General features: G+C 41.8%; 1 protein-coding gene across 9 annotated transcripts in view; it reads left to right on the top strand.

Moving 5' to 3' along the window:
* The window catches only part of Fabp12 (fatty acid binding protein 12), a 57,307-nt gene extending 44,083 nt beyond the window's left edge, over positions 1-13,224 (top strand). For 2 of the 9 annotated variants that reach the window (NM_001357159.1, NM_029310.1), the window contains 4 exons: positions 5,076-5,196; positions 7,221-7,393; positions 9,719-9,820; positions 11,381-13,224. In NM_001357159.1, coding sequence (NP_001344088.1) covers positions 5,124-5,196; positions 7,221-7,393; positions 9,719-9,820; positions 11,381-11,431 — 399 coding nt within the window. In that variant the 5' untranslated portion in view covers positions 5,076-5,123 and the 3' untranslated portion in view covers positions 11,432-13,224. Of the gene's footprint in view, positions 1-3,102; positions 3,456-4,421; positions 4,560-4,608; positions 4,851-5,075; positions 5,197-7,220; positions 7,394-9,718; positions 9,821-11,380 lie in introns of those variants that run through there. The other 7 variants (XM_006530099.4, XM_017319783.1, XM_006530096.4 and 4 more) reach the window with 6 other exon arrangements.
* Positions 13,225-24,210: the final 10,986 nt, after the last annotated feature.

The raw sequence follows: 24,210 nt of genomic DNA, 5'->3' as shown, positions 1-24,210 counted from the left end.
GAAAGAAGGGAAGGGAAGGGAAGGGAAGGGAAGGGAAGAGAGAGAAAAGAGAAGAGAAGAGAAGAGAAGAGAAGAGAAGAGAAGAGAAGAGAAGAGAAGAGAAGAAAAATGTCAGAAGTTACACCCATATAGTCTCACCGACGTGGCTGTTTAAACAGGGTGAACAAGCACAACATGAAGAAACTTGCTGACATGGATGGGGAAAGCTCATGAGACCTTAACCCTTCACAAAAACATAGACATGCAAGGAATCCTGAAGGGAGGAGAAGTAGTCCTCCCTAGGGAGGAGCACACAAGGTGGTTATCCTATGCCAACAGGCCAGCCTTGAGATCACTTACACACAGCATCACACAGACTGTGCGGGTTGAGCTTATGTATCTAGGAACACGCACACCTGCATTTGTAACAATGATGAATGAATAAAGAGGAAGGATATGTAGGCGAAAAGGTTTGGAAAGAGGAAAAGGAAGAAGGAAATGAAGTAATTATACACCCCCCCCCCCCAGTTATTTAAAGAACAGACATACATTTTTATAGAAATGGCAATGAAAATGTAGAAATTTGATGTAAAATAATAATCTTCCAAATACCACTCACTGCTGATAGACCTTACAGGTGTTATAGGATCCCTGTCTTAGTAAATAGACATCTATTCCCAGCAAGAGGGAGAAAGTGGTATTTTTCTCTAATTCTTTCTCCTCTCTGCCCCTCTACAGTTTGATGTTATTTACTATATCTGAAAATGTATATGGTTTGGGAGCCTTACATCCTCTGGGATATAATAAACTGATGCTCTGCTCTTAATTCCCTCTCATAAATGTTTAAAAGAAAGAATCCAAATATGACTTTTTGTTGGATGAATTCATGTTTCAAATATAGTTTAAAAGTTAAAAATAAAAATGTTTCATAATGATAATATTGTTTGATATTATGAATGTTACAAACCAATAATTCAATATAAATTGGGCAATAAAAATACCTATTCTACAGGTTCATGCTTCGTTGTTAGGCATCCATATGAAAGCGTGGGTCCTTTTAGCACAATTTTAAATTCTTCCATAAGAATTTTGCGTGTCTCCTTCAACTCCCCCTGTGAAAGGAAGAGTAGAGTGGGGGCCTTTCATTCTGCAAGCACTAAGTGCACACAGGGCTTTCCCCTGCTCTACAGCACTTCACCAGGATTAGATGAAATTCAGAATGACAAAAAGCTGGAAACTCTTGCATGGTAATTAATCATCTTCTTTGCCGTAATTTTAAGTTCTAATGTACATCTGTATAGTGTCTGTATCTTTCTATAGAAAGAGAGAGAGAGAGAGAGACAGAGAGAGAGAGAGAGAGAGAGAGAGAGAGAGAGTGTGTGTGTAAAATCAAATGTAAGTATGTTAAGTATGTTCCCTGAGTCCAGATGCGACATCATTTATGAGGTGATAAGAAATGCACCAATGGAAGAGGCCACAGAGCCACTAAGTTTCAGTTGCTCTTCCAAGGTTGCATTGAGTTTGGCCCATTACGGCAGCCCTTTAGTGCCCAAAGCCAAGAATATAATTCCCTCACCAGGGGCCGTATTCCAGCATCTCCCCAACCTCACCCGTCTTCCTGATCTGGCAATAATATTATATCAAATAATGTTGTGTTTGGGGGATTTGGAGTGTGACTCAATGGTGGCATGTCTGCCTATTGCATTTAAGACCCCTTGCTTCATTCCTAGCAGAACCAAAAATAAAACTGCATTTAGTAATGGTGATGGAGACAAGTGACAGACATTCATGCTACTCTGTAACTGGCCTAAAACGTAGAAAGCAGTATACAGCACATACCTTATTTAATCCCTGTGCTAGCTTGCCACATAAGCCACATACGTACTGGAGGGTGACCATAGGCTTCTGCAAAATCAGATTACACCAAAACTATGGCTGGATGTGCTTGATGGGCATTTATTTCTCTAGCACAAATGAACACATCCTTACTGCAGAGTTGCAGACAGTGGTTAGTCATTCGGTATCCCAACCAAGAAAGACTGGAAAAGATAATCACAATCTACATTTTAATGGAGCAGACAGTATGTGTCTGTGCCTTCGTTCCGGGGCTGTGTTAACCTCTGCTGTTGTGATATAGCCAGGTGAGATGGAAGTATGTAGACCCCTGGAAAAAATATATATCATACACACACTATATATATCAATATCACACACACACACACACACACACACACACACACACACACACACACACCTTATCCATCAGAAGGAATGAGCACAGAGAGACACGCGCAATTCAGAGTATGGGGGTTAACACTGGTGATGAGCTAGGTATGGTGTCGTATCCTTGAATTCCAGTGGGATTTCTGTGCATTCAAGGCCAGTCTGGTCTATGTTGGTATTTTCAGACATCAGGGTTATATAGTGAGACCTTGTATCAAACATAAACAAAAGCAAACCCTCATCAAAGAAAAACAAACAGCAAAACATAATTCTGAGGCTGAAGAGATGACTCAGGGGTTCAAAAGATATACTTCTCTTTTAAAGGACCTGGGTTTGGTTCCTAGCACCTATGCTCACAATTGCTCACCCTCCAGATAGACCCAGCAACTCTGCTGCAGAGGGCACCTGCACTCATGTGCACCTAACCACATATGGACACACACAGAGAGTTAAAAAAATAAATCCCAAAATTGGTCATTATTGAGGGTTCTTCTCCTTTCGTAGACTGAGGTGTCCAGCTTAGTCAAGACCACTTAAGATCATCTCTCCAAAATACAAATTACTGTATTTTGTCTCTACTACTAACATATCTATAGAAACCTTTAATTCAAGGTATTAATATAATCAAGTAATGTTCCCCAGACTGTGTTGCAGATGAAAGTCTTCTTGCTTTGAGTAGAGCAGCATTCATGAAGACAATCTGCAAAAGTTGGGGATACAGTAACAACTTGAGCCACAATTAACAATCCCTCTGATGCTGGGTTATAGTGACAGAAAAAAACAAACAAACAGTATTATCCTCTATGTGTATGGGACAAGATAGACTTCTGATGTTTTAAGGCAAGGTCATTAGCAACAGACATATGTGCATTTTAATAAAAAAATTCCTGTTATGGAGTTAGTAGCAATGGAATTCTGAAGTAGAGGAGACAACAGGGATGGAACTATCCATTATGATCTGGGTTTCTTTAGATACACAGAGTTCTCACCTCCACAGGCTCAGCTATAGTCCAACATAAGAATTACCTGTGCAGCAGTCCCCCATAAGTTAACTGTGCACCCGAGCCCAAGCTTAGTAACTTCAAAAGTCACAAGGTAACCTATAAACAAGTATCCCTGACTCCTTTGTCACCTATCAATACCAGAAGCTCCCGCCCTCAGACGGTACCTAGGAAAACATGGAGACAGTTATAAGCCAACTAAAGGGTGTGTGTGTGTGAACATGCTTTGTGTGTAGGCTGCTCAGTGTTGCGGTAAGTTATAAAGGCCATTAGTTTATCACTTTCATAGTGGAAAGGGACTTAAGAAGTAGGGAGGGACATTGTTTCCATGGACAAAGTGGTGTATCTGCCACCTACTTCATGTGGAGGGAACAGTGGCTTGGGACAGGAATACGGATGCAGTAGCAGGTAGACTAATAATAACAACTTAGGCTGTTTGGGAATCTACTAGGGTGGACTGGAGATTTGCAAACAGGCATGGCTGGTGCAGAATGGAGCAGAGATGTTTGACTCTTATTAACGAACACCAGAAAGCATCCATCACTTGACCAACCTTGCCTGTGAGGGTTAGCTCCTGCTTGAACTTCAGCTGCTGCCTCATGAATAGAGGAGTCAGGACTAGAGACAGAAGTTAGCCTGAACTCTCTGTCATGCTTAAGTCTTCCAAAAGCCTAAGTTGCCAGCCACAGAGCAACGTCATTCCCCTGTGGTGTCTTATTAGGGAGATTTCATCACACCAGGGGCTATGTCCTTATGGTGGAGGGACTATATGAACCTAACGCGGGCATGTTCTTCATGGGAATTTTAATGCCTTCTACTTGAGAACCACCAGGTCATTTCTTACTCATGGCTACTGTATGGAGTGGTCATAAACTTACAGTATTTATACATTAGCATAAATAAACCATGATATCAGGTTGCCTAGCTTCAGAAAGAAGAACTAACCAAAATATTTTCTCTTTACCATGATAGCTGGGATCTTTAGTCAGTAGTATACATAAAGTATCTTGGTCTTCTTAGCCATATAACACTCGTTGCTCCATTTAGGTTTGTTGAATAATTGTTATAAAAATAGTTGACCTGGTTAATTATCTTCACAGTTGATGAGGGTTTTGGAAACTGAACATTTTAATGGGAATAATAGAAGCTGTGCTTCCTTTCCTGTCTTAAGGGATTTTGTAACACCCACCTTTCTTAATGTCCGTACACCAACATTAGACAACAAGCACTGCTTAGAACCCATTGGGATGGGGTAGAAGTCCACGGAGGATGGTGGCACAGAAGGATGCTGTTTGGAGTCCTGCTCTCTAGTTGCTGTGTTTCCCGTCCCACTCTGGTCACAAATTTTGAGCCAGTGTAAGTACTTGTAGATAGTAGAGTGTTACAGTCAAGGTTGAAAAGAAGAGAAGCCACTCTAAGGAGCTTACTGACAGTGTCTGGAGCTGTGGGAGCAAGGCCAGCTGAGGAGAGCTGGGCCACACACTGGAAAAGTCCTCCTCTCACGTTTGTTAGTCCTTTGCGCAGCAGCATATAATGGCGGTTCTGACCAGGACTACCCTCAGAGATCCTCCTGTCCGAGCTTCCCAAGTGCTGGGACTAAAGATGTTTGCTACCACTGCCTGGCTCCTGACTACAAACATTTCAAATGTAGGTGCTATGTATGCATACTCTCTGTCTTTTAGTTTAAAGTGTCAAGAAGAATATAAAGGATTATAAAACCACCAGTCAGTCATCCTGGTGGCTTTTTCCAAATCACCTCTGGGGAGATGAAGACCTGGGCACAGGAGGCTTGTGGAATAAGATAATTTTCCTCCTAGTCTTTTTACTGTTTTCCGTATTCAGAGTTGTTTTAAAAACATGTTCCCATTTCAGGGAACAGCAGTGCACACGCCCATATGAAGCGGTTTTCTCTGAGATGCAATGGTGGACCAGCTTCAAGGAACATGGAAGTCTGTTTCTTGTGACAATTTTGAAAACTACATGAAGGAATTGGGTAAGCCATGTTTACATGTGTATTATGCCCAGCAGGAGCCGTGTTTATGCATACATTATATCCAGCATGAATGATACTTTGGTGACATATGACGTGTGTGTGAAATAAGAGTCATCTGGTCCCTCTAATTTCACATAGAGATAAAATGTTGATTCACCACCAAAATACAGTTCTGTATAAACCAGATTGAGATTGGTATAATCTCCATGGACCCATAGAAGATAAATTCATATACACCATTTATTAAACAGAAAACTACTTTAGTAAATAACTTATAATAAAGACATACTTTAAAATCGTAACTGTTTTTATAGACACTGGCTCTAATGTTTAGGGACCTTTGCTTTCTCACCTCTGCTGGCTGCTGGCTTTCCTTGGAATGTGTCCCTAGCACTACCCTTGCCGCCATGTTCCCTTTGCCTTTTTTCCTTCTATAGTCTATCTCTTTCCTTTAAAAATTACTTTTACTATTATTTATTATTGTATGTGAACATGATGTGTGTGTGCACGTGTGTGTGTGTGCATATGTGTCATGGTATGGTGTCGGGGTCAGAGGACATATCTGTGAGGTATTTTCCTTCCACATTGTGTGTGTTCTGGTGTTGAATTTAGGTCACAAGGCTTTTCTTTCCCCCTCTAAGCCATCTCTCCAATGCCTTCATTCTCTTATGGGCGTACCATGACTACAGAGGGTTCTTTTTACCATCCAGGATAATCTCCTTAAAATATCTGTGCTGCACACCTTCTGAGTCCCCTCAGCAGGTGAGGTAATATCCACAGGGTCTGGGAGTTAGGACATGAATAATTTGGAAGTTGTTACCCAACATGATATGCCATGTTTATATACCATCAGGAACCAGGGGAAACACATTACAGCTCTCTTGTTTCTCTCTTGCCCTCTTGGGCTATTCACTCTTCCCCTATTCCCCTCTCCCTCCCTCCACATGTTCATGGCCTGCCTCTTCTTCTCTTCTCTTCTCTTCTCTTCTCGTCTCTTCTTGTCTCTTCTCTTCTCTTCTCTTCTCTTCTCTTCTCTTCTCTTCTCTTCTCTTCTCTTCTCTTCTCTTCTCTTCTCCTCTCCTCTCCTCTCTCTCTCTCTCTCTCTCTCTCTCTCTCTCTCTCTCTCTCTCTCTCTGCCACTACTACCCTCTTAACTCCCCTTCCCTTGCCCCAAATAAACTCTATTCTATACTATAAAAAAACCACATTACAATATTTCCCCAAGTCACTTGCTAGACTCTACATTGTTTCCCACCCATGGAATTGAAACATTCCTACATGGACTACAAAAACTATATGCACAAGGCAGTTCACTGAACCATAATATGTAGCAACAAAAATAGAAATGTATTAGTCTTCAATGGGGATAGAAAAAAATGAACTTTGGTATATGCATCTCATAGAAGATGATGTGCATGCAGAAAAAAATATCTTTATGTACTGACATGAAAATCTTCAAGACACAAATATAAGAAGAAAGGAAAGGTGAATGCCAATATATTCAATTTAATTATATCTTTAAGACCCTATCTATAGAGAGTTGACTGTACAACATTATAATGCATATAATGCCAGTTATTGCACATTTAATGGTAAATTTGTCTTATGAATATTTTGCTGCAATAAAATATGTAGTACTGAGTTGTATAAAACTTTGTGTCTGGTAAGTTTTTGTATATAATGTTTTTATTTGCAATCTTTAAATAATAAAATATATAACATTAAAAAGTGTAATAGAGAACAAATAACCCAAACTCACATACACACACACTACACACACACACACACACATACACACACACACACACACACTATACCACACAAATAAGTAAATACAACACAAACATACATACACACATACCATACACAAATAAGTAAATACAAGAAAAATAGATATTTAATTTCATATAACCTGAAGCCTGCCTAACTGAAGAATCCTTCTCCTTGGGAAAGAATTGTGCAAATAGAAGAAGTCCTTGAAATCAACAACAGATATGACTATTTGTCCATTACTGTCCTCCCAGGAGTAGGAAGAGCCAGCAGGAAACTGGGCTGTCTGGCAAAGCCCACTGTGACCATCAGCACAGACGGAGATCTGATCACCATTAAAACCAAAAGCATCTTTAAAAACAAGGAGATTTCCTTCAAGCTGGGAGAGGAGTTTGAGGAAACCACACCAAGTGGCCGCAAAAGCAAGGTGAGGCCGACAGCACACCTTCAGCGATCCTACTTATGAATGTTAATTAGAGATGCTGTATTAGGATGCAACAGCCAACTTACATTTCAAGAATCTCCTAGAGAAACTTTTGACTAAACACTAAGCTTGAAGATCTTGAAAGCAAATATGCATCACGTTCCATTTGGATTCTTGCATTTTATCCCTCAGAAGTGTGAGATGTATTTTATTACTTGCTCTAGTTTTATTTCTGCCAATGAGCTAAATAAACACCCAGACAAGAAGAAACTTAGAGAAGACGGGTTTATTTGAGCACAGTTCCATGTTGAGGTCCATCATTTCAGGGAGGTCAAGCAGCTGCCACATCATAGCCACAGTCAGGAGCAGAGAGAAACAAACACATCCTCACCTGCTTCCTTCCATAGTAGGTTCTTCTCAGACTGTTCAGCCTCCCCCACCTGTAAAGGGCTGCAATCTACGTGCCGCCACTAGATGGTGCTAAACCTCATTGTGCGCAGCTGCGAGAGCACAGCCAGCCAAAGTCACCAGTCCGTCTCCGAGGCTTTTGCCCAACCCCTGGGGGCTTTAACCTATCCCCAGGGTGCATGAGGATCATGGGTGTTGCTACCAGTCCTAGTTTAGACACGTCACCAAAAGTATTTAAGCCACACACTTTCTGAGCTTTCTTTGTCTACCTCAATATGATATAGAAGTAAAAGTTAACCGTGGAAGAATCTGGTGTGTCCTGTGTTTATTTCCCGCGGGACGGGGATAAGCTCGGGATACCCACCCAGGTATTTCTCAGCATAGACAATGGTACCATAAAGGGGGGATGGGGAGGCTGGGGCTTCCTACATCAGTTAACCATCAGGGCAACCCCTCAGACATACCAACGGGCCTACCTGATCAAGATAATTCCTCCTTAAGATTCCTCCCATGTGGCTCTAGGTCCTGTTAAGTTGGCCAGTACATGTGCCCCTGGGAGAATAAAATTCTTTGGTGGGCACTTGAAAATGCACACAAGACACTGGATCCAGTGGTGATGCTCAGTGGACCACGTTTGGAGAGCAGTCTACCTAAGCTGGGACTCAGCTCTCTCAGAAGCAACGGTGCTCCCTGTCATTCTGTGGGCTTCTCACATGGAATTTTACAATGAACACGATTGGTATTAGCGGATATGAGGTTATGACCCTGAAACAGATGAGCCTAGGTTTCTTAATGGCTAAAGACAATGGAGAATTAATTGTAACTCAGAATACATATGAAGTGTGGGGGTGAAGATGAGGAGGGTGTGAGAGAGAGAGAGAGAGAGAGAGAGAGAGAGAGAGAGAGAGAAACAGAGACAGAGACAGAGACAGAGACAGAAGGAACATGCACACACAGAGGAGAGGGATGTTTGTGGCTTTTAATCTCCAAGGACCCAGGCCAGAGGAGATTTGAACGCCTTGTTCTTGCAACTGCACCATTGCAAGCATGGTCTCCTTGGTGAACAAGGTAATGAAAGAGACTCCAGAGTCTGCATTCATGCATTCATAGTTGGTATGTTATACACATAGGTTTTCCTTGTATCTCATACCTCCAGTTGAAATGCAGCATTTATTTATAATATATACTTTCCCTGTATTTTATTATTTGTGTTACCAGTTTACCCATAGTAGACTGATCATCTCAACAATGGAACTTGCTATTTGTTTCCCAGCACCCAGTGGTTGCTATAATAGTCTATCAATAATTCTTTGGTTTTGCTTTTAGTTTGTTTGTTTGTTTGAGTTGATGCCCTCAGTTGTACCTCTGCTAAGGGTAATATTCTGATAAAAGGAATTATTATACCCCTTTGACAGAGGTTTAATAAACATGGGACTTGAAATGCCAGTACATATAAATCGAAGGAATTTTGACTGAAACAATTAATAAAGGCATCTTAGATATCTGTGATAAAATTGTCAAGAGAAACTAAAGAAGCAAGAGCAATTAGTACAGACAAAGCAACTGGGGAATGCTGTCTGGGAAGAGCAAGAGAGGGGAGCTTTCCTCCCTTCAGCCTCACTGGGACCTGAACTAAGTCTCCTGTTGTTGAAACAGACACTTAACTCGCTGTGCATAAGAGTAAGACCTCCTCTAGACTATAAAAGATAAAATTGAACTTCTTAAGTTGTTCATTTTATTCTTATAAATCTTCCTCTCCCCAGAAGAATCATCCCACAAAAGCACTGCTAGGAAGGTTTTGAAACAACAACAACAAAATCTTGTAAATACCATCTTAAGTCTGTAGAGCCGCCTTGAATTTAGCACGTCTAGGACATCAGGGTTTGTATGCGCCGACCTAACCTTGGTTCTGTTTTACAGAGTACAGTGATCTTAGATAATGACTCCTTGGTTCAAGTCCAGGACTGGGATGGCAAGGAAGCCACCATCTGCAGGAGACTGGTAGATGGGAAAATGGTGGTGGTAAGTGCTCTGGTGTGTCCTTGTCACTTGAACTGTCTATCAGAAAAGCACCCACTTACTTGCCCTAAAGCCAGAAAAAAACTGAGCCTGGCTTCTCCTCTCTTACAAGAGCTGAAGGGAAACATTCACAGATAACCATATCTTTGTAAGAATTTGAAACTCCTATGGGTTGAGAAGTTGAAGCTCTAAAAAGAATTTTTAAAATAGCGTGTTCCCTGATCTCCCACTCACACGTGAAGCAAGCGCAGGGTTGTGCAATCAGGGTTTCAACACTGACAGAAGGCGGTGCTCCTCTGGATCTGTCATTGTGCGGGAGAAAAGAAAGCTCTAAGTTAGAGAGGCGTGAAACTGAAGTGTTGAGGTGGTTCTCAGTGTCCGAATAAGTACAAGCAAGTAAAAGCAAGGATGTGTTTCTACACAATCCCACGTTGTTACCTCATGCTAATTCCGTGAGGTAAGGCGCACTGTCCCACCTAAGAGTCCAGGAGACAGGTTCATACACTTCCTTACTTACACAGAGAAAGCTAGAAAGTGTGGAGTGTTGGTATTACGGCCCTACCCCTCCTCTCCCCACCCCCTGCCTTTTTCATCCTTCCTTTTGCCCTCAGGAAGGCTCTCCAGGTCACCCTTCCCACTTCTAAAGAGGGGAGAAAGCCAGGCACTGATTCTTATCCCAAACTCTACCAGCACCAAAAGGAAGAAAAGAAAAAGGAAAAAAAAAAAAAAAAGAAAGAAAGAAAAAAAGCAAGCCAGCAAGCTAGCTAGCTCTGGTGACCTCTGATGTGATGTAACATAGACCAAGTAATTCAAGAAGCAAACTCTGTACTGAGGAAAGCAAAGAGGGATTTCTGCACTCTCAAGACACAACAGTTTTCTTTCTCTAAGGAAGGTTGAGTTTTTTTTTTTTTTTTTTTTTTTTTTGGAAATATATCTAATTCTTTTCCTGAAATGGCAGGATTAAGAATGAGTCTATAGCTTCTTATAAGGACATTAGCCAATAGGCCAACATGGTTCAATGGTAGCAACTAATGGGTAGTTAGTTCACTGAGAAGAATGCCAGACACCAAGGTTTTATCTCTGAAAATCAGAACTTTGGGCAAGTCATTTCACCTCCCCATGACTCCAAATTCCTTAAATGGCAGACAGTACTTCTCAGAAGGCTTCCCGGGAGAACTGGACACCATGTGAGTTTGTTCTTTGAAAACCATGCAATGTTACATTTGTGTAAGTTAGTGTACTTATTTAAAAACCAGGCAGTATGTAAGGTTGCAAAAATGTTTCAATGTAGAACCTTAAAATATTTAAATAAAAGCTTCAGATTCCAAACTGTATTTCCTTCTCTTTTCATATCTCTGAATATATAATTGCAAACTCCATATATATATATAGACCCAATATGCATAATACACACACACACACATTTATATATATATGCAGTATATCTAATAAAGATCTCTTTCCAAACTTGCCAGAATTGTCATATGTGGACAGCACTTAGTTAATATTTTCTAGGTGTTAGTGCTCAACTTTACTGAAATATTTCCATCTTTTATCCCCTAGGAAAGTGCAGTGAATAATGTCACCTGTACCCGAACATACCAGAGAGTTTAAGAACTCCATCTCAAGGTCTCCATGCTCTCAAATTGTCATCCAAACTAATGATGTTGTTCGAATAAAACTCCCAAGTAAGATCTATGAATGCTTGCACAATATCACCATGTTATTGGCTTATTGAGTTATGGCTGTGTGATAGAGTCTAGCATTGATCCTGTGAGAGGGGATAGACTCATCGGCACAATGCATAGCTAACATCAGATCCTCAGAGAGCACCAACGCTCAGTTGCATCCGCTCAATAAGCATAGTCAATCTATCCTAATTAAATGTAATCTTGACTGCTTAGGGCAAAGTGTTATGCTGGGGTTGAACACGAGAGACACATTTAAAACTAAGGGACACTCCAATTAAATGTTCAACTCTGTTACATAGAACTTTGCAAGTGCAGGCCCATTGTGGAAATCAGCCATGATGGAGTGCTTGCTGCTCTATCCACAGCGGACCTCACATTAGGCCTGGGGTTATGTTCGTCACCTTGTGGATCTGACACCTCACTTTGTAGACGAACTACAAAGGTCCCAATCAGTTCATTGTCCACTCTAATCTTGGGAAATTCATAAGCTAAAGTTTGCACACAAAAAAAGTGTAAAAAAGTGTTTATAACACCTGGACAGAATGCTCTGATGTCACTTTAGTGAATTAATTTTGTAATTAGCGACAAGGGTTGCATTAAAATCAGTGACAGAGACTTTTATCTGGGAAGAGAAGCAAAGGTACAATTCTGCCTTCTCTTTTCAACACTCAATGAAGTCATCTTCCCACACCACAGCCTTGATACAATGTGTAGGACCTCGCTTATGTCAATAATCATTATTTAGAATACTTAAGTGACATGGAATTATCTAAAGAAATTATACCAGCTCTTTATAATCCAGATGGTTTTATTTCTCCTTTTAGATCATATTCTGCACGTTAGATGCTCTCAACATATTAATAGAAAAGACAGGATAGATACGGTCACGTCACGCAGACCTGTGATACCTTCACGCCGGAAGCAGAATTATTGAGAATATAAGTCTAGGCTACATAGCAATACCTCATCTCATTAAACCAAGAATAAATAAAGAAACAAATCAATGGATACAAATTTATGTAAATAATTTTATTAATGTTGAATATTTTCTATCTAGTGGATCCTTGAGAAAGTAATGTCCTACTTGAATAATTGGGCTGGTAATAGCCTGAAATGAACAATAAATGTCAAGACAGATGATAGACTGTACTTATCAATTAGTCTGGCTCACAGTCTCAGAGGCATCAGCCCATGACTGAATGGTTCTTTTTATTTTAGGCCTGTGGCAAGGTAGGACATTGAGGAAGGGCGTGTGCACTAAGCAAAGCTATTACACTCAGGGGCAAAGGAGCAAAGAGAGAAATGGGGATTCGAGGGGCTCAAATCCCTTGAAAAACAAGCCCCCAGTGACCTTATGCCCTCCAGATGGATTCTAGTCCCACCCTTCCTATCAGCTCTGCAGCCTGGAGACTGATCCACCATAATCACATGCGAATTTGGGCCTAATTCACAATCCACACCTTAGCACGGATTGGTTTTTGAGCTGTGCTTCAGCAATAGTTACTGTATTAGACATTTTTTCTGAGTAGGTTCATCTTGGTGAGACATGTATAAAGACATAGACTAAAAGTCAGAGAGCTTAAATACTTACTGTAAACACCCTCAGCTGATCAGTACCAGGGCAGCTACAAACTAAGCTTGCAACCTGAACATTCATGTTCTTCAGTAGTGATTCGAGATGCTTCCCCCAAAATAAAACTCATAATTATTAGAGTTCTTTTGGTGTCTTTGTGTGTAATAGCAGTCATACAGTTCAAACTGTGAGTGCTGGCAAGGCAGTTCAGCAGATAAAGACACTTGCTACCAAGCCTTAGGATCCCTGAAAGTCTCCCTCTGACCTCCACACACATGCTTGTTATATGCGTTGTATGTGGGTGCACACACAGCCACATGTATAGAATAAATAATTGTAGCTAAACATTTTAAAACCTGAAAGTATTAACTTGGACTTGTAATGCCTGAGAAATCCAGCGTAACCTAAACTCTCATGTCCTGGAGGGATCAGGAAAACAACCTGCCTCAGCTGCACATGCAAGAGTAGAGATAGCGAACTTTGACTCATCAGTCACCCACGTGAGACAGTTTCCAGGAACTGTTGTTCAGTCCACCTCACAGAAACCACCCGATCGAAGGGCGTGAGGCATGAAATTGGGTGCAGCGAAATAGAGAGAGAGAGAGAGAGAGAGAGAGAGAGAGAGAGAGAGAGAGAGAGAGAGCGCTCCTAGGCGTCAGATTAGCAGTTACAGCAGCTTAGGGCTTTGTCTGTTAAAGACTGTTGGGTGTTGCGGGTATTATATATTTAGAAAGCGATTACATTGACAGAGTGTGGCATGACTCTTAACACTGGGCAGGACTCTGGGGATCTCAGAGTAGAATTCTTTAATCAACAGAGTAGAGAACTGAGGTGTCCCAGAGAGAGGTGCCAGGTTTCCTTTTGTATTGTGAGATCTTCTCTTAGCAAACGCTATCAGCCATTTCACATCCTTATGGACAAAAGCAAAGAAAGATAGAACCACAGCTCCAGACCACTTTAAGCAGAATTGGTTTATTATTATTATTATTATTATTATTATTATTATTATTATTATTATTATTACTATTATTGACAGGGTCTTTCTATGAGGCCTCAGACTCTCAGAACTCTCATCTCCCAAGCTTCTTGTATGTGAGGACTACAGATGTGTATCACCACAGCTGGCTAGATTTGGGGGCATTTGGAGATGGAATCTCAGTATGTTGTTCCTGCTGGCCCTGAATTTCTGGATCAATCTATTCTCCTGTCTCAGTCTCCTGACAAGCTGGTACACATGGCCTTGACCAGAATCGTTGATGATACAGTTATATAAATAATAGTCTAAAGCCAGTCTAAAGTCAGGTACAAACAGGGGTCTTGCAAGATTTATGGCAAAAGAGCTGGGCCTTCCTCACTCAGGGGATGGCGCTTCTTTCCCTAAAACTTGTCGCTTAATTTTAATTACTAACAGTTATCACCTTTCTAGCAATGGACCTCTCATCCAGTGTATAAGGTCAGATGCCAACAAACAAACAAACAAACGAAACAAAAAACCAAACCAAATCAAACAACAAAAACCAAGTAGAACTCCATTCTGCTGCTCCATTGCCAATGCAGGCTCCAGAGAACACCTTGAAAATTACCTTTCTCTCACTTCTTGTCCAATAGTCCTGATTTTCTGATGGCTCTCCACCCAGTCTTTTCAGACTACAATTTACCTGCCACACTCATTGCTAGGAATTAGATATTTTTGCATCCCATTGCTCTAACAGTGATGCAGACACGGAAGAAGACACAATTATTGTGTAAAGTTGTGGTGAAGTAAGGAAATAAAAATCACACCAACTACTTCAAATACAGGTAAGAAGAAAGAAAGAAAGAAAGAAAGAAAGAAAGAAAGAAAGAAAGAAAGAAGGAAAGAAAGAGGGAGGGAGGGAGGGAGAGAGAGAGAGAGAGAGAGAGAGAGAGAGAGAGAGAGAGAGAGAGAGAGAAAAGAAAGAAAGAAAGAAAGAAAGAAAGAAAAGAAAGAAAGAGAGAAAAAAGCCATTACCAAGATACAGTTCATACCCAATAAAGCTCACTTGTTAAAGTACACAGTGAGATGGTATACTTAGCATATTTATAAAACTGTCAATCATAATCTAATTGTAAGACGTCATGATCACGCCTTCTCTGCCTGCAGAAACCTGTATTACTATGAATCGACGTGTATTGCTTTTCTTGATTTAGAGTAATAGATTTTGTGGTTCTTGAACACTGAGCACCCAGTTGTCCAGGGTGGAGCTCTGTGAAAGACTGTCCTGTGCTTGAGAGTCCTTGCTTTGTTGACTCCTTTATGGAGAGACTGAAGATGTTTCAAAACGACGAGGTTCTGAACTGTTCGGAACTGCAAACACTGTTAATTCAGAACGGCCCAGCCAGAACTCCTTGTAGCGCCCCCTACCGCTGCAACATTGTCTTGCGCTGTCTGTTTCTTCCTAGCAGGTTAAAAGGTATGCTCCTCACGCCCATCTGGTATTAGCTCTCAAACACATCGTAATGAACAAGACTTAGGCTGGAAACAGCTCAGTGGAACAACACTTGCCTAGCAGTTCAAGGCCTTGGATTTGACCCCTAGCACCAAGTAAACATAGCATCCTGAGGATGTCATAAAGAGAGAGCCTCGCATTCCTGACATGAGCGTGTACCAGTGACGTGCCCCACACACAGATGAGGGCTCCAGGGGCTGTACCAGTCAGTAATGTGCAGGATGTGAAGATAAGAGCTTTAGGGGTTGGGGACTTGTTTTCAGTGCCGTTGTGGTCACAAGGGTCAGGGTTTTCCTTGTGTCATAAACAGCTAGAACACGGGCAAAAATATTTGAAGCAGATGTTTTTGAAGATTAGGTAGTAGGAAATCCAAGACTATGATGTCTTAGGAGAGGAAAACATTTGAAATGGGCCCCACCGTAGACACAGCTTTTTGCTTAGCCACAGCCTTAATGGTAGTATTGAGACCCATGGCAGTTTGAATAGAATTTTAAGGCACCCAGGAGAGGTGGGAAGGGTTCTGGGAAGGAGTGTGGCTACAGAAAGGGGAAAGCCACAGTCAGTGCCTAGGGTTCCATGTGTATAAACACAGTGTCAACTTCAGCGAAGCCAGGGAACAAATGGCCAAACTGCTGCGGAATGAACCCTCAACAGACCTCAGAGAGGGCAGGGAATAAAGCTGAGGCTGGGTAGAGCAGACAGCGCGAGCACTCAGGAAGAGCCAGAAGTGACTTGTCCTGGCAGTAGAGCTAAGAGTAAAAGCTATGCCAGAGCCAGCTTAAGTAAGGTGAGTTGTGCTGGAAGAGTTAAATATGATCTAAATACAGTGCATGCTTTTTATGAAAGTCTACATAACTAAAAAGGTTACAATAAAATAACTTTAAAAAGAATAAAGAAAAAGAACAATGAGCAACACTTCTTAAATGAAGACCATAAGCATGCAGGCAGTCAATAAGACTACACTTGTACCCATCACCAATCCAAAACTGTTACACAAGACAAGAAACAGCAAACAGAGTCTATAAATGGAAAACCATCTTACTTTGAAACAGATCCAGATATGACAGCAATGATGGAATTAACGGACACGGACTTTAAGTTATAAATATGCTCAAACACTGGAGGATTTAGTGAACCTAGGCATAATGAGATTAGTGGAAGGTGACAAGCCATCTAGAGCTAAAGCCAATAGAATATTAGAAAGAAACACTTGCAACATAGGTTAAAAATGGTTAGACCCCTAAGAAAGAAGTTTGTGGGTCTGAAGACACAGTAAAAGAATCTACAGAGCCTGGCACAGACGGAAGTAAAGACTGGGCAGTGCTTTGGGCTAAAGAGAGCCGCTCATTCAGGTGTAAGCATTTCCCAGGAAGCCACAGTCTATGACAATTTGATATGAAGGTGCCCTCCTTCCAGGGTGGGATTGCAGCTGTAAGTCCTTAGAAACCCCTGAAAGTGGTGGTGTATCAGATAGTGTGCCACACCAGCCAGCAAAAATTCTTGGAATAATCCAAATTTATAAAAGTCATTAGAAAGGAAAAATAAATATGTGACTGCTTGGTTTTACTATCTGTGACACAGAAAAGATTTCTTTAATGTTTCTCTACGTTTATAGATAGTTTACAAATTAATTTGCATATGACCTTATGTTATTTTAAAACATCAATAAATTCCAAGGAGGAGAAGAAGGTCGTTTGGTTTTGTTTTGGGTTCACTGAGCTCTCAGGAGGCAGAACAAGGCTTTGCCTCCGGTGAAGTGCTATACAAATACTGGATATGTGGATCAAGGAATTTCTCTCAGGCTTCCTTAACCATGAAGTAGCATTTCCCACGAATTTCCTCAAGGTGGCGCTATGTACGGTAGTCAGGGTCACCTGTATTATTCATAACACAGCCTTGATATCTGAACCGTTTCTCTTGTATCCTTTAATCTTTAAAGAACTTTCCCATCTTTTTACTTTTGAATCTGTCATGTTCTTGCTTTCACCCCATGCTAGAATTGAACCTTGATTATTGGCTATGCTAGATGCATTCTGCATCTCATTTTCCTTGGGTAAGTACTTGAAACTGGAATGACTAGGTCATGAACACACACTTGAGTTAACGAACGTGCTCTCAGACACTCCTGCCAGCACTGTGTGAAATGTCAATTTTATCGCCTCCTTGCCAACAGATGGAATAGCCTTGTCTTTGATCTGTTCTAATAGGTGTCCAGTCATGCCAGTCTTTTCTAAACATCAATTTCTTAGGTTTGATATGTTTTTTCAGTTTCTTACAAATTCCCCAAAAACTTAGGAGGTTTGTATATAAAGGCAACAACATGTCAGTGAAGAAAAAAAAATAGGTTTTCTATGGAATGAATGGAGTAAAATAATAATTACGTGTTTTCCAAAACGTTTACTCCCAATGTAAGGTTCATGTTTTTAGCGTAAGCCTTTCCTTGTTCTTTCACCTCCCTGACGGATCCTATCGGGAGTCCTCAAATGACAGTTTGTTCTGGCTCCTCCGAAGGCTCTCTGTCTTGGTATCTCTTTCAAAGCAAGGCATTGCAGGGTAAAGGTCTAGGTTAATCTCAGTAGTTTCCAAATCCTGGCTGAGCTCAGGCTCCGCCGGTCCTGGGGGATGAGATGTAGGCAGCTGTAACAGGATGGGGTGGGGTGGGGTTGGGGTGGAGTAGGGTGGGGGGAGGGTGGGGTGGGGTGGAGTAGGGTGGGGGGAGGGTGGGGTGGGGCTATCAATGCAGCTGTTATTCTGGGAGGATTTTCTCTCCCACTTATAAAACTGTACAGATTTTAGGTTTTTCTTAAATTCAAACATTTGCCAGGAATGGTACTGCTCTGCTTTGGAAAAAACTGCCGGCAAAGGCCTCTGCATTTTCAAACTCCTGAGTCCACACAATTGTCAAGTCAAGAGGAAATTAACACAAATATAAAATAAGTGTATTGACTATGACAGACTAAGACAGTATTTGTCAACTCTGTGCTCACCGAGTAAATATCTTTTAACTTTTTATTGATTCTTTGTGACTTTCACATCATGCACTCCAATCTCACTCATCTCCCTTTTCTTTCCTATTTGCCCTCTGCCCTTGCAACTTCCACCCACCAAAGGAACTTTAAAAAACAAACAAACAAACAAACAAAAAAGCATAGAAAACTTCTCATTGTAGAAACTGTAGTGTGTCACACCGTGTCCCGTAGAATCCTTTTATCCATACATCTTTTTCTTATGCTTAGTCATTTTTTATTGGATATTTTATTTATTTACATTTCAAATGTTATCCCCTTTCCTGATTTCTGCCCCCCCCCCCCCACTCCTACCCTATCCCCCCTCCCTCTGCTTCTATGAGGGTATGTCTCCATCCACCCACTCCTGCTTCTCTGCCCTCTCATTCCCCTACTCTGGGCCATCAGGCCTTCCTGGAATCAAGGTCCTCTCCTCCCATTGATGCCCGACAAGGTGTTCATACATCTTTGCTTGCAGATGTGCATTGCAGTGAGCTGTTGGTCTGGCTCAAGTCCTCTGTCTTCTGCTTCGCTATCAATTGTGGATGCTCAAGGGGACTCCTCTCAGATATCCTGCTGTTGCCCTGTGTCATGGAGGTCCTGCAGCTCTGGATCTGCAGGACCCGCCCCTTCATGTGCTCCAGCAGTTCTTAGATGAGGTGAGATTTTGGAGTGGCCTCACACAGTACTGGATCCGGGTTTGTGTGGTAGCTGAGTTGGTCAGCCTGCCAGCTCTCCCACACCAGCATCACCAGGGTGAGCTCTCCACACTGCCCAGGCTAGCTCACCCAACGCTGCAGCTGGCCAATCTCTTTTGCTCTCATGTCTTTGGGGCTGGCTTACCAGAGTCTTTGCCATTAAGACTAGCTCTACTGTGTTGCCCAGTGAGGGCAAAGCCAGCTCTCCCAACTGCCTCAGGTGCTGTTGGGGGGGGGCATCTCTCCTGTGCCCGTGCCACCTCACAGAAGGCTCTCCCTCCCTCATGTCCTCGGAGCCTGCTTAACCCCAACCCCAACACCATGACCAGCTCTATTGAGCTGCCCAGACGAGGTATAGGGCCCACTGCCCTGAGTGAGAGGTAGGGGCCAGTTCGCCAGAGTGTCACAGCAAGTAAGGGACAGGGCCAGCTCTGCACAGCCTTTGGACATAGCAGCCCAGACCAGGGATGTCCACAGGGTCTTTAGTGGTAATATGAGCCACAGACATTGACACAGACCTCTGCTGCTGAATGGTCATGGGTCCAGCCATGGACTGGGACTTCACCATGACCTCGGGTGGCAGTTCAGGCTACTCACAACAGGCCACTCCTCCCGACCCTCGTGTCTCCAGTTCTGCCTCTCTTCACAGTGCGCTGGCTGCTCCACTTCTTTCCTCCCACCGCATTGTAGCGGTTCCTGCTGTGGGCAGGACACATGATTGGTGGGCCTCTGGATGTCCCCACCTCATGGTATGGCAACAGGCAGGTCTCACAGTGTCCTCCTATCTGAGCATTGTGGTGTGGCTGTGGGCGAGCCTTTGTGTGTCTACACCCCACCTATGCCACTGTGTGTAGCAGATTCCAGATGTCCATAAATATCTTTTTTTTTTTAAAGAAAAAAATATATTCAACTGATTCCTTAGATACCATTGCCTGTTCCAAGGTCATAAATAATTTATTCTATTTTGGAAGTTCTCAACCTTCCTAATGCTGTGACCCTTTAATAAAGTTATACATTCCTTTAGTACAGTTTAATATATTCCTAAATGACCCTTTAATACAGTTCCTCATATTTTGGTGACTCCCAAAATTGTTTTTGTTGCTGCTTCATAACTACAATTTTTCAGGGCCGGAGACATGGCTCAGCGGGTAAGAGCACTGACTGCTCTTTTGAAGGTCCTGAGTTCAAATCTCAGCAATCACATGGTGACTCACAACCACCCGTAATGAAATCTGACACCCTCCTCTGGTGCGTCTGAAGACAGCTACAGTGTACTTATTTATAGTAATAAATAAATCTTTGGGCTGGAGCAAGCAGGGACTGAGTGAGCAGGGTTGACCTGAGCAAGCAGAGGTCCTAAATTCAATTCCCAACAACCATATGAAGGCTCACGGCTATCTGTACAACTACAGTGTGTACTCATATACAATAAATAAATAAATAAATAAATAAATAAATAAATAAATCTAATAAAAACTAATTTTGCCACTATTATGAGCCATAATGTAAATATCTAATATGCGGGATACCTGCTATGTGGGTTGTGACCCACAGGCTGAGAACGGCTGTTTTCTTTCTTTTTCACCTAGTACTCAAATTTAGGAGATAACATGGATCCAGATTCAGGAAGCACTTAGAAAAAATTTGGGCTATGAACAAATGAAATGCTACTAAGAGACATCCATTGCCTTATGAATCAGAGTGGTCTTATGGTGTCAGAGGCGTATTGGAGGAATGACAGCAAGCATAAAGAAAGGACAGCAGGGCTGTTGATGGGGCTCTCAAAGAGAGCAATGCATTGAGCTGCAACTTAGCGTGGACGTGTGGAGCTCAGACTCAGCTCAGACAGTGTCAAGGGTCATTGACAATGACCTTTCTTGGCCTCAGGGTATTTCGTGTAGCCTCTGAAGGTCCAAAACACCAGGTAGTCAGTCCACTTGCAAACTAGAGGGATATTTGCCACTGACACTTGTGGTAGCACAGAAACTCTGTTGCTATCTGCCTGCGTCACCTGAATCAAATCCTCAAACATTTTTATGCCTGAGTAAAAATGCAATGACAGTTATGGTGTCATAGTGTTCTTGAGAAGACTAAGACATTAACACACGTAGAATGTGTCCTGGTACTTAGGACATACTATCTCCACCAGACAGCAGCTATGACTTATTACATCTCACCTCTAATGGAAACACAGAAACATGATGAGTGAATGAGAGAATATTCCAGACTCAAAGTGATGAAGTTAAAGTCACCCGTCCTTAAATGACCTGATCCACCTAACTGTGAGCTGTGAATCGTTCCCTCCTCTACCCCTCGTTCATATTTCTAACTCTGTAGCTCTACCACTGTCGTTAGTGTGTGCTTTCTGTCTTTCATTCATTCTTTTCCTTTCTTTCCTTTGGTCTTTTTTTTTTTCCAAGGGGGCAAGAGATTGGGACAGGGTTTCTTTGTGTAGTCCTAGCTGTCTTGGAACCTGCTCTGTAGACCAACCTGGCCTTGAACTCAGAGATCCACCTGCCTCTGCCTCCTATGTGCTGGAATTAAAGGAGTGTGCCACCACTGTCCAGCAATACCCATGCTTATGTGGGTTCTGAGGCATTGAACTTGCATCTTCACACTTCCAAGGCAATCTCTTTACCAACTGAGCTATTTTCCCTGCCCCTCTACGCTACTTTTATGAGCGTTCTTCTGCATCTTTCCTGGGACTTTGCTTCAGTTCGCTCATGCCTTTGGCCCTTTTCAGGACTCTATGGTTATGTGCTCTCCCCACCTTTTCCTTCTTTCTTCCCTCCTCCCTCGCCTTCCTTTCTCTTCTCATCGGTTCTCACACACTCCAGGCTGGTTTCAAACTCACTATGTAATCAAGGATGACTTGAAGTCCCAGTCTTTCCTTCTCTATCTCCGGAGTGTTAAGATTGCAGGTGTGGTCACCATGCCTGGTGAACAGAATGGTGGGAATTGAGCCCACGACTTCATGCATGTTAGGCAAACACTGAGGCACAATACCAGACCCGATTTAATTAATTCTTTCAATATGATCTTTGCTAGTTGGGGCATAGTTTAGAGCTTTCATAACATGGAAACACAATGTTTCATTTCTATTACTTAATTCATGTTTCCAATTCTGGGATGCCTGCTAACATTAGAACTACTGAAGTAGGAGAGACTTAGGGCAACAATTGGGTCTTAAGACCCATAATTTTCAGAAGAATCTGTCATTTAGACAGATATGCCAAAGCATAGTGTTGAAATAAATATTTTATGATTAGAGATGATAAGCTTGGCACTACGTTTGCCTAACAGCAGCATTAGAAGAGGCCTTGTCGATTTGTTACAGTATCATCAGCAGGAGATTAAAAACCCCAGGTTACCATTGACCATTGTGCCATGTTTCCATTTTATTTTAATTTAATTCTGAGTTTAATTTCGTTATTTTAAAACTAATTTACAGAATTTCATGAAATTATAAAACATTTATAATTATTATTTTCTTTTGAGAATAGAAATAACATTATTAAAAACTCATATGGAATGTTAAGTATATTGATCAGGGGGATGACTGAAAATTCGTATACTTGCATAATGGCCATTGCGATCGCCAACGTCATCAATTCTTACATAGTCACTCAGTGTATTCATTCATCTTAGTCCCTGACAGTTTCATTAGGTTCCTCTGAGGCGCGAGCAAAGTGCTGGTCACATACGATGAGAACTCAGATGCTAGCTGAACCAGAGAACACTGGGAAGTCACAGCATTGCTATACACACAGCTTCCCACATCTGGCCATTATTTAGTTAGTAAATGGATTCCAGACTCTCCAGTACTTAGAAGGTCTACCCTGTAAGAGAAGGAATGTTGAAGAGGAGGTTTACTCTGACCTCTGGTTTGACTTCCGGTTCTGTTACCAGGTGAAGCTGACAAGGGCTCAGACAGACATCTCTACCATTAGTCCATGAACTGGAGGCTGTCCCCATGTCAGTGATGCAGGGCTAATGTCTATACCAGGTACAGTAACAGTGTGTACAGCTCATAGTACATTTGAAACCTGTGTGAAGTATGTTTCTACTATTCTCTCTCAGAATATGTATTTTCCCATAATATTCTCCCAGGAAAATGTAAAATTTTGAGGCTTCTAAAAAGTCTGTTAAATTTTGTCCATAACTGAAAAATATGAACATTTTAAGTTATATCAAAAGCAGTTTTTAATATGAATATTATCATGGTAGAGGGGACCTATAAAGGCAAAAATTGCTAAGACCCATTACAATTATAATGCTTTATTGACCTAGAGACTGCCAATATATTCGCTATTTGATTCACTTATTACTAAACCTTTGGTTCTAATATTTTAAGATGTTATGTCCTAGCAAACGCTTTAGAAAAACAAGCTGCAGGATATAACCTTGCCTTGTTTGCTAGTTACTTGCTCGGTCACGGCTAGTAGAATATTTATTTTCACGTCCCTGGCTTTCTTAGCTCCTTCTCCTCAGTCCCCACCCTTTCCTGCTTCCCTTTCTCACACAGCACTTTCTGGAACACACCAACAATGTCAAATAGGTGGTCAAGAAACCTCGTTATGGGATAGAAACAGCTCCGTGCTTGTAAATTTTCTTAGTATTCAGTCTTTTGAACAATTATGGAGAATGATGAAGTTAAGATCATGGGAGACCACTGACAGGATGGGGGAGGGGCGGTCTTTGATAGGCAAGGGGTTCCTTCTGCCTGTTACATTTGTTTCTTGCAGTGCACACAGCACACTGGACTTCCAGAGAGATGCTGGGGTTTCACTGTGTACACCCTTGACTTCCAGTCTCTATGCAATTGCTCATTAAGGAGATTAATATTCTTTTTTTCCTGTTCCAAGCCAGAGGGCCACACGTTTTAGAAGTATGAATTCCGAATCAGAAGGCAGAGACATTTCAAACAACTGTGCCAGTTAAAGCTGATAAGTAGGCGG

This window comes from Mus musculus, chromosome 3 (genome assembly GCF_000001635.26).
Source record: "Mus musculus strain C57BL/6J chromosome 3, GRCm38.p6 C57BL/6J".
Lineage (NCBI taxonomy): Eukaryota > Metazoa > Chordata > Mammalia > Rodentia > Muridae > Mus > Mus musculus.
Note: the sequence above shows the minus strand (reverse complement) of the source record. Positions and strands in the feature narration are given on the sequence as shown.